The 16,089-nt window shown below is 39.8% G+C and overlaps 1 protein-coding gene across 3 annotated transcripts in view; it reads left to right on the top strand.

Annotated features, from left to right (window-relative positions):
* GOLM1 (golgi membrane protein 1) overlaps positions 1–15,667 on the top strand; it is a 28,971-nt gene extending 13,304 nt beyond the window's left edge. For all 3 annotated transcript variants that reach the window (XM_027446959.3, XM_038171480.2, XM_072031549.1), the window contains exons 4-10: positions 758–812; positions 2,608–2,710; positions 4,659–4,797; positions 8,587–8,713; positions 9,960–10,220; positions 12,464–12,574; positions 12,881–15,667. In XM_027446959.3, coding sequence (XP_027302760.2) covers positions 758–812; positions 2,608–2,710; positions 4,659–4,797; positions 8,587–8,713; positions 9,960–10,220; positions 12,464–12,574; positions 12,881–12,948 — 864 coding nt within the window. In that variant the 3' untranslated portion in view covers positions 12,949–15,667. The remainder of the gene's footprint in view (positions 1–757; positions 813–2,607; positions 2,711–4,658; positions 4,798–8,586; positions 8,714–9,959; positions 10,221–12,463; positions 12,575–12,880) is intronic.
* Positions 15,668–16,089: the final 422 nt, after the last annotated feature.

Raw genomic sequence — 16,089 nt, 5'->3', positions numbered from 1 at the left:
GTGAAGGATCAGTGGATCTCATCTTTAAGACTCCTGGACCAGGCTTTCTGAATGTTAAACACGAGTTATGTTGGTATTTGGCTCAGAGGAATTATTTTCATTTAGGCTTATGCTAGTTCAGTGAATATTCAGGTGTTTTGGGGCATTTGTATTTGTGTTGGGAGAGGGCGAGTGAGGGGAGAAAGGGGCGCATCATGTTGATATGTTGACTGCTTCTTCAGAGTGAGAGAGTGAGTGCAACGTGAGGGAACAGAGGAACGTTATGCAGTGCTTTCTTATCAGAGCAGGAGTGGATAATTAGAAATGTGGTACAAGGCACAGGCTTCAAGTTGCTTTGGCAGAGTTCACTTATGCTTTCTGTCTCCTGCTTGTGTTCCTGAGTGCAGGTGAGCAGGACTTAACAGCAAGTTACACTACAAGGTATTCTCTGTCATGGAATAACATTAAACCAGAGTGAAGCAGCAAGCAATTTTAGCAGTGGGCTCTGTAAATTTCTCCTACTTTTGTTTGTGATATCTGTGCAGTGATAGCTGTTTTTTTCTGTATGTATACTGGGAAATCTGGGTTAAAATAAGTGCTTGTTGTTTGTAATAATAAATCTCTAGAACAGCTAATAAAGCTTTTGTGTTAGGCTGTAACTCAGCACTCACAAATTAAAAATCCTGCTTTAAGTGCTTTGGTGGTTGTTGTTTATAACCTTAATGGTAACACAGGCCCTTTGCAATTAAAACATCGTTTTCTGTTTTGTGCCTTCCAGGCAGCGCTGATAAACAACATCACAACAAATGAACAATTAATCCAGAGTCTAAAAGGTATGATATAATACCCCCTGTATCACCCTCATATTGGTCTTTAAGGCTTGTCTTAAGACTTTAAGTCTTCTAGGAATGCTGCTTCCTTCAAGTTGTGGGGAGGGTGCAGGAGCTGCTGTGACTTTGATCCTGCATCCACACACTTCCAGTTCAGCGATCTGTCAGTCTGCATGTGCCTCAACACCAGAGGCATAGGGTGGTATGGATTGGGAGGGACCTTAAAGATCATCTAATTCCAACCAATTTCAAGAGTGGGCAGGGTCACCTCCCACCAGACCAGGTTGCTCAAAGCCCCATCCAACCTGGCCTTAAACACCTCCAGGGATGGGGCATCCACGGCTTTGCTGGGAAACCTGTGCCAGTGCTTCACCACCCTCTCAGTAAATAATTTATTTTGAATATCTAATGTAAATCAACCTTCTTTAAGTATAAAGCCATTACTCCTTGTCCTCTCACTCCACCCCTTGACAAGGAGTCCCTCCCCACCTTCCTGTAGGCCCCCTTTAGGCACTGGCAGGCTGCTGTAAGGTCTCCCCAGAGCCTTCTCTTCTCCAGGCTGAACAACCCCAACTCCCTCAGCCTGTCTTCACAGGAGAGGTGCTCCAGCCCTCTGATCATCCTTGTGGCCCTCCTCTGGGCCTGCTCTAACAGGTCCATGTCCTTCTTGTGCTGGGGGCCCCAGAGCTGAATGCAGGGCTCCAGGTGGGGTCTCACGAGAGCAGAGCAGAGGGGGACAATCACCTCCCTCACCCTGCTGGCCACGCTGCTTTTGATGCAGCCCAGGATGTGGTTGGGTTTCTGGTGTGCAAGTGCACCTTGTTAGCTCACGTTGAGCTTCTCATCAACCAACACTCCCAGGTCCCTGACCTCAGAGCTGCTCTCAATCCATTCCACCCTTTACTTGTCCATGTAGTACTTAATGTAGGACTCCTGACCCCGAACGGCTAATGATATAAAAATGATAAGAAATAAAACTAGCTCCTGCGTACATTGTTAATATACCTTTCATTCCACTTTTTATAGCATGTTTGCATTGCTCTCTGAGGTGTTCGGGTCATAGGTTTTAGCACCAAGAGAATTTTGAAATTCTTACAATAAACACGAAAATGTAGTCTAATTCCTTTCAGTTCATGTTTGTGCTTTAAAACATTGTTAGCAATTTATGCCTCAGATGTCTGGAGAGCTCATCATAGGTTCTATAAACAGGCAAATAAATGTATTGCCAGTTCTCCTGATGTCCTCTCACAAAGCTTTGTATCAGAATGTATTTGTAATGCTAGAGCATGATGATGATTCTTCTAATATTAAAAAAAAAAAGATGAATCTTATATTCCTCAAAACCAGAGGAATCTAATAGTAAAATGTATGTTATTCAGGGAAGAATTGGAAACTTGGTCTTCTGATAGCTAATTAACATGAAAGCTATTTCATACTATGGTCCAATTAGTCTTTCATAGACCTGAATGCTTTCTGGGCTGAAATCTAGCAGAACAAGGGTTTGCAAACAAGCTGTAGAGTATTCCTAATGAAGAAAAGGAGGTCAAAATGTTAACAAAAGCTTTGTGACATGTATGTTCAGCTGAAAGGCTGTTTAATCATACCCAGCCCAGTGCGTCCTTGATGAATCAGTTTAGCAATTGTCAATGCATCTGTATGCAAAATGTAATGAAGATAAGAGGAGGATCGAGCTAGTGTACTTACTGACAGACCTGTTGTGTGATATTTATGTTGTAATATACCCAGGTATATATGTACATGTGTATTTTAATACATATTTTAATCCTGTTATGATCAGAACACTTGAAAGAGTTACAGGCAGAATATGGAAAACTACAGACGGATGTTTACCAGTTTCAGAAGAACCAGACTAACCTTCAGAGAAAGTTCTCCTATGACCTGTAAGTATGCTCTTTCTAAATAATGGCTTCTGGAGTTGTAAGTGATTCAGTTACAACCCTGAGTATTCTTGTGATAGCTGTATCACTGTCAGTAAATGTGCAGTTTTAAGCACCTGACAACATCTAAAATTGTTCATGGTCGATCTTGGAGAAAAACATAGTCCTTGCAATGCCCAGCATCTCAGTATGCACAGATTACTCACACACTTCACGTTCCTTCCAGTGCAGGAAGAGAAAGGTAGCAATATTCTGATTTAAGAGCTGGGGAAAATGGGAACACAAAGAGGCTAGACAGTCCAACAGCCACATTTTAGCCAGATTTTTTAGGAATTCTGACTAAAAGCTCAACGTGCTAATCAAAGAACCTGAATTTTGCAGGCCAAGCTTGAAAACTTGAAATACCTTTTTTAATTACTTTTTTTGTTTATTCTTCACTTCCCTGAATTAAGAGTTAAGGATTTGTATTACCACATTTGGGATGTTAACTGATTGTCAGTTGGTTACGTAGTGTTTCTTTTTCTAACATAAAAGTAAAAGGAAGTTGGAGATTTAAGTTTGTACTAGCCTTTTATTAAGCTGCGTTGAATTTAGAAGTCAATCAAAATATTTTTCCCCTTGAAGTTTATTGCACGCCACAGCTGTGACATAGCTGGGACTGCTGGACCTTTGTTGATGGTTTTTGCTAGCTGGAGAAGAGTATCTCTCTTCTAGTGTCCTCCTTGGAGCCTGTGGTCATCAAGAATAAATGGGTCTGTACGTGTATGTGCTGTACAGTCGTGCTCCACATGAGTGGTAAATCCTTGAACTACTGGATTGATAGGCATGTGCAAGAAAGTGATACAAAGTAAATGTGGTAAGCCTGATGTCTGAAAACTCAGGCTTATTGCCCCTCTCTTGTGAAATATTTTCAAGTACATCTTGTTTAGTGGAAGAAGATCAGATCTGGAGGAAACATCTCAAGGATTACAACAGGCTCAAGGTGAAGGGATAAACAAGTTACAGTGATGAAACTGTACTACTCAGCTGGGTTTGTGCGGGTCAGGGAAGGGGCAGAGACAGGAGTGATAATTCAGCCCACCATTAGATGAAAAGGAACTAAGCTGCTAACTTGCCTGCCTTCTGTCAGTCCTGAGGCAGGTGCACTGTCTCCTGCAATCTCTCTTTGGTAATCCACAAGAGCAGTTGTTACCTCAGTCAAGAAGCTACACTTTCTTCGCTAGCTTTGCTGAATAATATTTAGATGTTGATTTTCAATGACCATGAGAGTGGCCAGCTACACGACTACAAGCACAGACCCTTAGTGTCATGACAGAGGAAGCACTGGTAGCACTGTGTAACTGTTAAATTTATATATAACATACTAAATGCTGTCCTCTTTAAGAAATACCCATGTTGGAACTCATCACAGCTACCAAAAAACTCCTTTCTGTGGCATTTTGTTGTCTTACAGCACTGCGCCTTGGTGGAGTATTGAGAAAGGCTGTGTTTGGTTTGCTAGCAGTAGCTTGCATCTGCTTTAGATTTGACCTAGTACTTTGCTGTTTTGTCTCTGTATCTAAAACCCAAATACGTGTTTCTGTTATCATAACAGAAAATTTTCAGGGATTAAAACTGTTTTTGACTTAAGTGAAATGGACTGATTAGTCAAAGACAAGAAAATCCGTACAGCTTGTTAAGCTGGTATAGCAAAAGCAATTTAATTTCTTAAAGTGGAACTTGGACCACCTGCACCTTGGGTTTGTCTCTAGGGCATAGGTTAGCATCCTCTTTTTTTCCTATGGACTTCTCAAATGTAAGCCCAGGTAATAGAACCAAGAAGATTTAAAAAAAAAAAAAAAAAAAAAAAAAGGAATGGAATGAATAATGTTACCAAACAACATTTTAGAAGAGTTATTTTATGGATGTGGATGAAAGTTCATGACCACTCTCTTGTTCGTGTTTTCTCCAGGTCACAGTGCATCAACCAGATGAAAGAATTAAAAGAACAATGTGAAGAAAGGATAAATGAGATCACAAAAAAAGGTAGTGATGTATCACAAGTCAGAGAAAATAAAGACTTCCCAGAAGATTCCAAAAAAAGTGGCCAGGTATGGTGGAGGTAGTTTCTTATAAATCTTTTTCTAAGTAATTCTTAAGTGGTTCTGCTCCTTTCTGCTATTTTCAGCTAACATTAGCTATTAAGTTTTGTACTGCTCTGATTCACATCTGTTGAATGTTTCTGATTTATGTGAAACTGAGAGATTCTGGATGCAGAACAAGGCAGAGGCTGCAGGAGACCTTGCTGTTCCCCAAATCACTGTCTCTCTGAGTGGGGCAGAACTTGAGAGCTGCTAACGAGGGTGGTATTTTCAAGGATATCTGTGCTGCTGAGCTTTGGTCCTTCTGACTTTGTCAAAGGACTTTATAAAGCTTTGTGTGTTGAAGTTGGATGAGGATACATGATGAGAATAAAAGTATGGTGAATCACTTCAGGGTACCAGCAAGCCTCGAATATGATACTGTAGTCCATAGGTCTCCACTAGAGACTCTGAGGTTCGTCAATAAAGTGCCACTATTTTCCACATGAACACAAATTTCAGGCTTTTGCAGTGGGAATGAGGGGGAGAGCAGAAGTTTTAGTGGAATAGTGCAGGCTTGCTGAAGGAGGTGGCTGTGTGCCCACACAATCTTTCCTCCTGGGATGCAGAAGGTGGGAAAAATGCTGAGAAAAAGAAATCTCAGATGGTCATGTTGTCTTGGCATGTGAATTACTGATGCTTCTTCAGTGATGTGGGGTTAGATCAGGGATAGGACTTGAGCAGTTAAGCTTGCTACAAACAGCCCTGGAAACAGGTAGTAAAACTCCTGGTTGAAAAGGCAGCTAATTTATTAGGATGTACAACAATTTATTTGGATGTCTCCTTTCATCAGGAGTACAGGCACCTGTGGCAGATGTTACATTTGTACATGTGGCTGCATTTGGGCCTTTTTACCATATCTGAGTGGCCAACTCTCATTGCAAAGGCAAGGGAGTTTAGGTAGTATCTGCCTTTTACTCCTTGCCTAGGAAAAAGGCTACTTGGAGGAACAATTTGGTGACTTAGTAAGTGGAAAGGGTAAAGCATTGAGAGCTGAACCTGAGTTTTGCAAATTGCTAGAAACGATTAGGAGAAAATGGCTGAAACATCTTCCCATTGACCCCCGGGGTTCAGATAATGGTTCCAGCCTCTGTTCTACTCTCCTCAAACTCTTTATGTGAAAAGGGAGAACTGCTGAAGCTGTGACCTTTTATCCTGGGAACCTGTGTTATTTGAGAGAACTGCAAAAAGAATGAAGCGTTAGAGACAGTAAATGCTAGCCATTTACCCCTTTAGAAGAAAGTGAAAGCTCTTGTTTGTCTAACTCAGTAATTTTTATCAACAGTGCCAGGTAAGTGAGTAAATAACAAACCCATCATTTGGACACGCCAGGGAAACCTTGTACAGCAAATGCATCCTATTTGATTGGAAGATGGAAAATACAAACCATTTGGAAAGTTGATGTGGGGAAGAGCATACTGAAGAGGTGATCAACTCAATTTCCAGTGTTGCCTTGCAGCAGATTTTCATTACCATTGCTTGTACCAGATGTGGTTTGTGTACCAGTTCCAGCCTGGCACCTGGGAAGCTCAGCTAAAGCCCCTCTACAACACACCTACAGCCTTCTTCAGCAAGTCCTGTAGCTGAAAGGCAGTCATTGCTCAAAGCAGGCAGCACTTTACTAGTCCTCCTTTCAATCTACAGATGGGTTGGTGCCAGCTGAGATAACCACTGATACAGCTGCAGCCAGAAGAGATTCTGTTTTCTGGTGTTCCCTAGTGTCTGTGATAGTGCCTTCTATGTCAAGCTGCAACTTTCGCAGTAATTTGTTTGCCCAGGGATTGCAACTTTTGCTTGTACAGAGGATGAGTTATTTATTGTCATGAAAGTTTTTAACACAAGTTTTTATCTGGAATAATTCCTGTTTTTACAGAGCACAGTGGCTGAGCTACTGTGGTTTCCTATTTTTCATGCGGAGTTGGAAGATGTACATGCTTATGTCCTGGAAAGATCAGGGTTAAAATAGAGAAAAGATGGAATTTGCACTATTCGTTAGTTAATAAATACACAGATATTCTAACAGCTCTGAGGACTGATTTTGAGGACTGATGTTATACTCCTTGGTTGAAAGATATATAATGTCTGTATTAATTTCTCTCTCATGTGTTTAAATTATTATTTTTTTAGCAAGAAGACCAACCTCTTCAACTTAAATTTTTTCAGCACACACACTTCTTTTATTTAATTCTATCATTAAAAATTACAGAGTTAGATATTTAAGGTAACGTAAATTAAGGGCTCTTATGTGTCTAATTAAGAGCTGAATTGCAGCTGTTAAGTTCAGGCTCCATATTTTTATGGAAGTATTTGTGCCCCAGCCTAAAGTGGAAAACAGATTTTTGTTCAGTGTCTGGTGGAGCCGCTTAATTATGTATAAAAAAGAAGCATGTTTAAATACAGCATTTTGGGGTTTTAATGACTAGAAGGAAGACAGGGTTCTATTGCAGTAAATTTAGCCAATCTTCTGTGGTATGACTTGCTTCTCAAGCTTTCATAAGAGTTAGTGTTAGATTATTTATTGTTGATGTTGGACTTTATGGTGTTGACCCAACATGGTCTTTAGTTCTGCCTGGCCTCGACTGAGCTTAAACATTTTCAGAATAGCCAAGTAATCGTGTCCTACAAATCCTCTGCAACTCCACTATCTTGATTATTTAAAGGCTTCTTTCTGCAGATGTTTTCCAAATGACCATACAAAGACTTGGCAACCTAGTGTTTTATTGGCATGCTTAGGACAATAGGTAGCTGCAGTTTATCAACAATCCTAACAGGAAGCTCTTTGTCTGCTGTATGACTTTCCACACCATGGGGTTTCTTACTCATTTGCGTAGTCAGGTGTAAAAATGTTTGTCTCTGAATGTCTGTACACTTGTTCTCTCCGGATCTTTAAAAAGATAAATATGCAAGACAAACAGTTTCATTACAGACTTTTTTTTTTTTTTTTTTTAGTGCTGGAATGTTGCAAGATGGCCTCGGGACACATTTTATGCGCATGTTTGTGTGAATTGAATTTGAATTGACATAGCTCTTGGCCAGCTAAATGCTAATATGAGTAAAAGCAGCACAGAAAATTTTGACTCTTGAGTTGGAAGATGTTCAAGACAGTGTACAATTTAGCCATTAATCTTAAAGCAGATCATATGGGTCAGACTCTGAGACCAGTCCAGTACCAGCATTAAATAATCCTTAATTCAAAACTCTTCCTTAAGTGAGCTTCATCCAGTTAAATAGATACTGTTGTCTACTTGGTTGATTTGTGTGTTTTGTTTTGTCCTTTTTTTTCTTCTCTGAAGCCTGCATTCAACATAGTTTTAGTCCAGTTCTGTACAGCCTTGATTAACTGAACTCTGATTTTGCACGAACTCAGTTTACCTGTCCCTGTCCTAGCAGTAGCTAATGCCATCTGCTCTTACTGCTCTGCTGGCCCTGATGTGGTAGCAGGGCAGCAGTGGAGAAACGTGCAGCACTACAGTTCTGTGGTAGTATTTCCAGTGAAACAATAGCCAAGAACAGTAATCTCAGTTTTAATTAAATTAATGGTATCTTAAGTTCTTGTGGTGTGATATGTGCTGTTTATATATAGAAACATCACTGCATAGTCAGGATTGTAACACCATCAACAGCAGAAAAAAATGAGTGTTTAGATTTATTTTTTTTTAATCTCTACTGAAAATTGAATGGATTCTGATCTAATTGTAGCTTCCAAGTCCAGGAACAGATGTTAAGACCAATATCTGTCTGTGTATATTCACTTTATAGGCTGATAGTCAGCTGCCAGCCTTGAAGCAATCTGAGTTCATGCAGACTGACTTAGAACAGCCTAAAGACAATGATGTACCAAAAGAAGAACTTACGGTAAAGAAGACAGACCCTCTGCAGGCTCAAGGTGAGATAGAAATCACTGGTATCTTAGGAACTTGAGTGAGAAAGCTTGTAATTTAATAAAACACTTAAAAATATTTTTGCATATGTGATTAAGATGGAAAAGTGACACTGGTAGGCTGAATTATAATCAGTTTTCCTTTAGCTGTAGGAGGGTAGAACTAATATCTGTTCAAGTATTTTTATTACAATCATTCCTACTAGTTCAGTTATATTGAAATTGACGTGTTGCATGGAAAGGAAAATAAAAAGAGTTATCATTCTACCATTGTCATATCGCTCACGTACTGTTGAGAAAATACCTTGCTTTCGGATGCAAAGACTTTTAAGCATGTTTTAAATTTGCTAGTTTTAGTAAGTGATACATCTAGGCTGCTGCTCTTCTGTACAGAATGGCTGAAAGTTAGGCTTTAAACAAATGCATGCCTGTGCTTTCCATGTGTTGTCAACGAGCAAAATGCAAGTAATGGAAATGATATGCAGGAGATCAGGTTAGATAACCTAGTGGTTGCTTATTGCATTAAACCCTCAAAAACTATTAATTTGAATGGATGTGCCCTTGTGCATCAGTCTCAGAGAACCGTGTGTGAGAAATCCAATTTCCTATTTAATTATTCTTTCATGCTATCTTAAATTACAATCCTGGGAGTAATTTTAGAGCAATTCAAGACAACATCTCCATATAATTTATTTGGGTAAATTTAGTCCTGGTGTTTTTTAGTTAAAAATACAAATACACAGGAAAAGTGATGCGGTAATGTCTGCTGGAAGCAACAGCCTACCTCTGCTTCCTCTGTGAAGGCTGTAAGAACAGCCATCATTTAGTTGAAAACCTGCCCATGTAACTACTTTGTCCTGAGATGCTTTTGCACACCTAATCTGTTTTATTGCCAATAATGAAACGCAACACACAGAAACCCGATGTTGCGTAGCAAATTGCAATTTTTATTTAAACTGCTCTATTTCACCTGCCAAACTTTTTTTAACCCCACATGTGAGCATTATAAGTAGGCAGCAATGTGAATATGATTACAGTAGACAATGCCACTAGACTTTACAAGTCTCATCTTTTAGCTGTCCCCAGTCTGAAAATCATGGGTTGTCTTCTGTCTTTCTCTTTGGATCTGATATGACTGAGAGAAAAACAAGAATTGAATGTAAAAAACATAGCAGCGTTTATTAAAGGTTTTGAACTTTTGCTGCCACTGAAAGATGCTATTTTTTTACTCAATCATTTTTATTGTTTACAGAAAGAATAAGTGACCTAGCTGCCATCGGAAAACAGGACCCTAAAGCAGAAGAGGAGAAACTTTCTGGTGAACTGAAACACCCACAGGATTCAGTGAAGGCTGCTGCAGAGAAAGACCTGCACCCGGCTGAAGATGAGAAGCACGTAGCTGGGCAGGATGCATTAATGCCAGCCGCAGAGCAGGATGCCACTGAGGAGGTGGAGAGGGAGCAGCTCCTAAATTTTGATGATAAGCAGAGTGCATCACCCCCTGGAAAGGCTGGTTGGTAGCGTTTTGTGTGTTGCAAGTAAAGGGATAAAAGTGTGGAATGGAGCATGGTTTCTGAAATAGTGATGGCAGCTGGCTGGACTTAGTATAAGGTTTTTTAAAGGTTAGTATGAGAGGTAAAAGGTTGGTTAACCCCCAGCACTCTTCTACAGCCAGAGGGTGAAGATGGAGGCTTCTGTTCGTGCAGCAGGAGCTACCAGGCTGGGTTCTGCTGCACCACTGTCACAGCCTTTCCGTCTGTCTCTCCATCATCTGCACACAGCATTTGGGGATGTTAGTCCCAGAAACGTCATGGTATTGAGGCTGTGTGAAAACACTTTTGAAAAGGATGAGACATGTTGCCCATCCAGAGCATTGATGAGTAGAGATGCTGCTTATTAATGTTTTGCACAAAGTCATCTTAAAATGTTGATGTGTAAACACTAGCTACCACTGTTTGAAAATACACTAACACGAGTGAAAGTCCACCTGAGACTTCAGGTATCTGAAATTTATTATCATGAGTCTGCAAAACTGCAGATTGGAGGTTGTCAGCAGAGGTGACGTTTTTTGGCATCTACCATATGTGACTGTGAACCAGTGTCTGTCTCCACGGTGCTGAGACATTGATGTCTTGTCAAAACCTGGCCAGGATCTAGACATTCCCGTCTCAAGGAACTCAGTCTTAGGTAGACTTCAGTTCGTGCATGCAGCATGGTGCTCCTAGTACTATCAGCACTTTTATGGTTATCAGCACTTTTTCACAGAACAAAATAGTATTTTCTGATGCAGTTGAAGTTTAAGGCATTCATGCAGGCTCAGTTCCTTGCTTCTCCTGAGCTCATCCCAGCCTGTCTTATGTGTCTTATCTTTCCACCTGGAGTATCTATCTGAAGGACCTCACTGTGACCTCTTCTGAATGTGGAAATCCTTCACCCTTCCTCGTGTGATGCAGTACTGAATCGGTAGCCCAGACAGTAAACAAGCAGCCTGATGGACTGCAGGAAATGCTGTCTATGCTTTTCAACCCACTGAATTCATTCATACAATGCATTATGTTGTGTTGTTACCACAGTGGACTTGGCAGGGATAAATGATCTCATCTGCATTGCAGAAGTCGTATTTTTCCAACTGCATCAATAAGATGCTGGCCAGAGCAGGCAGTTCTCCAGAGGTGTGACTATACATGTTAGCTGTTTCCATTTTAACTCAAGTAACAATCAGGTGCAAAAATCATCCAAATATTAGTGCAAGAAAAAACTCTGTGGTGCGACCTGCGACAGGTCACAGTTTCAGTGAGAGCAAGACCAGCACAGTATTCTTCAGGCTTGATCGCCTAGCAAAAATACCATACCTTATGGTGTAGGTGCCTTGCAGCCAAAGGATCATCAAGCAGAAATGGCTTTCTTTTATGTTCTCCCAGCATCCTGTCAGTTAAAGCTTTTTTCAAAACCTGGAGACCTGGAAACCTGGAGGCCTATTACTGCAGATTTTTTAGTCTGAACATGGACAATCGTAGGCTGAAAGTTTTCAAGCCTCTTTCTAAATCAGCTGCTGTTTAGATAGTTTGGCTTTTCTTTCTCCTTGAGAACTAGAGACTCTTTATCTTAGCTGGGGTATGCTTATACCTCTATCCCGTTATGTTTTTTACTGGCTGGCAAACTGGAAAATAAAGGTAGGACTTTAGCAGTCAAAATAATTTACTTCTGAGCAATCTGTATTAAGAAATCTTCATCTTGAGCAAATTTTACTACACTAAATTGTGTGGAGCAGGGTGATTCAGGACAGAGCGAAGACAATCTTTTACAGAAAACCGCTCTTGTGTTGAGTTAGCACATAGTGAAGTACTCTTTTTATGCTGTGTTCAGAGCTTTCTAATTGGTGGACAAGCCAAAACAAGAAGGGGGGGATCTGACATATGTTGTAGCAGTGGTGCTAATACATTTAAAAGCAACTCCATCACGTTTTCAGTGTCATCTTCAGCTTTTACTGTTTCTTTGGCTGTCATGTACTGTGTTCTGAAATTGCTTAATGCTTTTGCTTTGTCCATCTGAATGCATTGCCAAATTTTATTCCAAATCCCAAAAGATAATTATCTTGCTCGTTGTACAAGATTTACAGCAAAGGTTTTCCGTTCGGTATTAAAACGTACTCTTTAAACAGCAGTTAACTCAACAGCAAAATAAATTCTGTGCTAGGTATTTGCAGTAACTGTATCTTGTGCAGCATAGAACTCATTTAATGTAATGTTTTTCCAGACAATCAGGCACAGGACGCATTGAAGGACAAGGACGTTGACTACAATGTAGATGAGAACGAGGCTGAATCAGAAACGGACAAGCAAGCAGCACTTGCAGGCATTGCAAATGGTAAGTAGGAAAAAAAGAATGTTTTAATTCAAGCTGAAAACGTTACCATGATTTTCTGAATGTTACCCTGTAGCAGATACAGCTACTTTTTTTCTTTGTTTTCTGAACTTTCCCTAATTTTGCATGTGACCTATTTTCTATGTAGCATTACCAAAACTATTTCTTAACGTGTGTTGGGGAGTGGGAGTATCTGTAGCTTTACTGTGCCGTGCAGTACTAACAGTCCTTTCAGAATTTTCTAGACGAAGAACTATCACTTCTGAGCCTTAAAGAGATTTCTGTGTCTTTTTCTTTTTTCCTAATTAGTTCAAAACTCTGACGAAAATATGAAGAACCACTTATACGACCAAACTGAGAAACGAGAGAGGTTGTGAACAAGGGAAGTTGATGATGCAACTTCGTCACCTCTTCCTATAAATGCAGCAAGGATGAGAGAGCAAAGTGATTTAAGAATGTTTGATTATCTTCTCAAGACTTCAGTAAGGGCCCAAATGAAGGAATATTTTGTTGCAAAGTGTTATTGCTGTTTCAGTGGTGAAAAAAAAATCGTTAAATCTCTCAAGGCTTGTTTTAAAGCATCTTGACCTCTGCTATGACTCTTTCCTTCCTACTGATTATAAAATTGAGACCAGCAAGCAATAACTGTAGTAACTTTGAAGTCAGATCACTTGTACAGTGACTATAGTCATGCTACAATCACAGTGTGCATAGATTGGTGGTAGATGGGAAGAATCCTTGGGCAAGAACCTATTTTTTCCCCCTGATTAATGCAGTAGAGAAATCCCCAACCTGGGCTTAAAAGGGGAGGGTAAGCAAACTTGCCTTGACAAAATGTGAAAGATGAAAAACGGCCCATGCATGCTGCAGTCTGCCCTTATGCCAACTCTGACACCATTTTATTGCAGTGTAGGTAGACTCAGCACAACTGTAGTTCCTAAATATTGTGCAGTATGATATTGTTTCCTTGGTCTCATAAATGAAACGCCTAGCTTACATGATCTGTACTAGAAATGAATCACTGTCTTGGATGTGTTCTTAGCTTTAAGTTTAAAGTAGATTCTGATAATAGTATCTTAAGAGATTAGCAGGAAAGTTTCCTGAAAGCCTTGCTGGACACCTGTTCACAAAATCAGAAGTGCAGTTTGGTTCAGTTACCACTAACTTCCACAGAATTCAGTCAGGCAGACTGCTGAGAGGCCTTCTGAAATGTTGTGCCATGTCTACCCTTTATCTAGCCACTATCTTCTAAAGAGTAGAAAGACAAACACTTGCCTTACAGAACAGCAGATTCAGCTGTTCAAAAGGTGAATAATCTTCTCTGCTGGACTTGTGAAGGCAGCAAACCAGACTATGCATTTTCCAGACATTTCACTCTCTCTCACAGATGAAACTGTAGTTGTTGTGAAGTTCTGTGTTACACACAATGTATCATGTTGTTAATGTGCTGTAGTCTTTGTCTTTTCTGCATCTTTTTGAATGTAAACTAAAACTAGTTTACTTCGGATAGCCTAAGGATAGCCTAAAAGTACCCATCGATGCCACTGAAACAACCTTCAACTTCAGTCTTACCTGCATCATGTGCAGTCACCAGTTCTGAAGATTGTGTCTGTCCTTAAGACCGATACCCACGTTTGGAAGTCTGGGAATGTGAACCAACCAGTATGACCAGAAGACAGACACCACCAACTTCCCAAACAGCAACTTTTAAGAATACAAAGACTTGTCGTGGCTTTCGTGGCTTTCTCTCAACATACTTCGTGTTATTACAGCCTCCATGGTGTCTCATTCTTAAGTGTACTGTCCTACAGCTCCTGTAATTTTACGTCTAAATGTGCAAGTGGAGGGTTGGTTCTTTTGTGAATGAAAAGAGTTGTCAACAGAAGGCAGAGCTCAAGTCAGACAGTGCCTATTACACCCAAATCGACAAACAGATCACTTGCAGACTTGCCAAATGTAACTTGAATTCTTTTAAGAGAATCACTAATTGTCCATAACTGAGTTCTTTGTTACTTTTTCACCATTTAAGTCAGATTTTACTGGGCTGGGCAACTATAGTAAGTAATAAAGAAAAGGAGGTAATGAGCATCTCTGAATGACAAATGCTGGGGAACTTGGGTTGTTTCTGCTATGCTGGTTCTTTTGCTTTAAGTTATTTTTTTGCAAAGCATGTTATGTTTTGACAAGATGTTTACATGTGTTCAGAGTAAAATGGGCATTATTTTAGGACTTGATCTGTAAACTTATGTAGCTGAGATGAAGTTAATCAGGAATTTAGTAGTGATTATTAAAGAGTATACGCTTAACAGTATGAAATGTGCAATTAAATGCTCTATTCAAGTTGAATGAATGGCTTTAACTTGAAACTGGCAAAATGCCAAACAAAAAATCCTTCATGTTATTAATATATTGCCAGATAATTCTTCTAGAATTAGAGTAGTTCAGTTAGAACAGACCTACAACTATCAAGTCCAACTGCCTGACCTCTTGTGGGCTATATAGCCTATCAATAAGGAAATTGTCTAAATGCCTCTTGAACACTGACAGGCGCGGGGCGTCAACCAGTGCCTGTTCCAGTGTTTAGACTCCCTCATATGAGGAAATTGCTCGCTGTACTTCTGTACAGTACCTAAAATCTGACAAGACTCCTTGCTAGCCAGCTAAATGGTGTCCTCCCCCTAAACACAACTTCCTCGGTGCAAAGCACAGTTGCTGTAACTGACAGTAGGGGTCTGAAAGCCTGTGTAAAAGTAATATTGAAAACCATGATGGAATACAGTCTTATTCTCAATAACTTGAAGTGCTACAGGAATATAAATAGGGTGGTAGATTTCTAATGGACAAGGGACCTTTGTGTCTACTGTACCGAACTTTGAAGTCCAAGGACTAACTTTTATTTGAACAAATGAGATTCACTTGGAACTGTGGTTTACAGTGTGTGATCACTAAAACTTTTACTTGCATGAGGGAGGGAAAGCTTCTTGACTAGTCTTCTTGGGGTTAAATTAACACTTGTCCTTGATGTTTTTTAAAAGTGAAACCTGATACATTTTAGATAATCATTTTAAAATAAAAATTATCTTCTCTACTGTGCGATATCTTGTTCTGTACTGTTGATTCAGTTCTAATATTAGTGAAAATGGGAAAGGTGATCATTCAAGATTTTAGAGTTCTGTGAAATGTGCTATGATGCAGAACTTGTACTCTCATACTTCCTGCTTCCTTTGGAAAAATATAAAAGGCTGTCCCTTGAGTTGGCATCATGGAGTTAAAGATTTTGAAGACAGGAAATATTTTTATGATTGCTTACAAGGCAGCAGCAAAAGATAGATGAATTCCTCATATCCTGCACTGCTACCAGTTTACCATCTTTACAACTATATTTTCCTGGATTTTCATTCCTCTGTCAGTGATATAGAAACACTCAAGTATATGAATCAACATAAACAAACATGTAAAACAGTATGCAACCTCCTTACCAGAGAAATGAGAAACTACATCTTGAGAGTTCCTCATTC

Source organism: Anas platyrhynchos, chromosome Z (assembly GCF_047663525.1).
Source record: "Anas platyrhynchos isolate ZD024472 breed Pekin duck chromosome Z, IASCAAS_PekinDuck_T2T, whole genome shotgun sequence".
Classification (NCBI taxonomy): Eukaryota; Metazoa; Chordata; class Aves; order Anseriformes; family Anatidae; genus Anas; species Anas platyrhynchos.
Note: the sequence above shows the minus strand (reverse complement) of the source record. Positions and strands in the feature narration are given on the sequence as shown.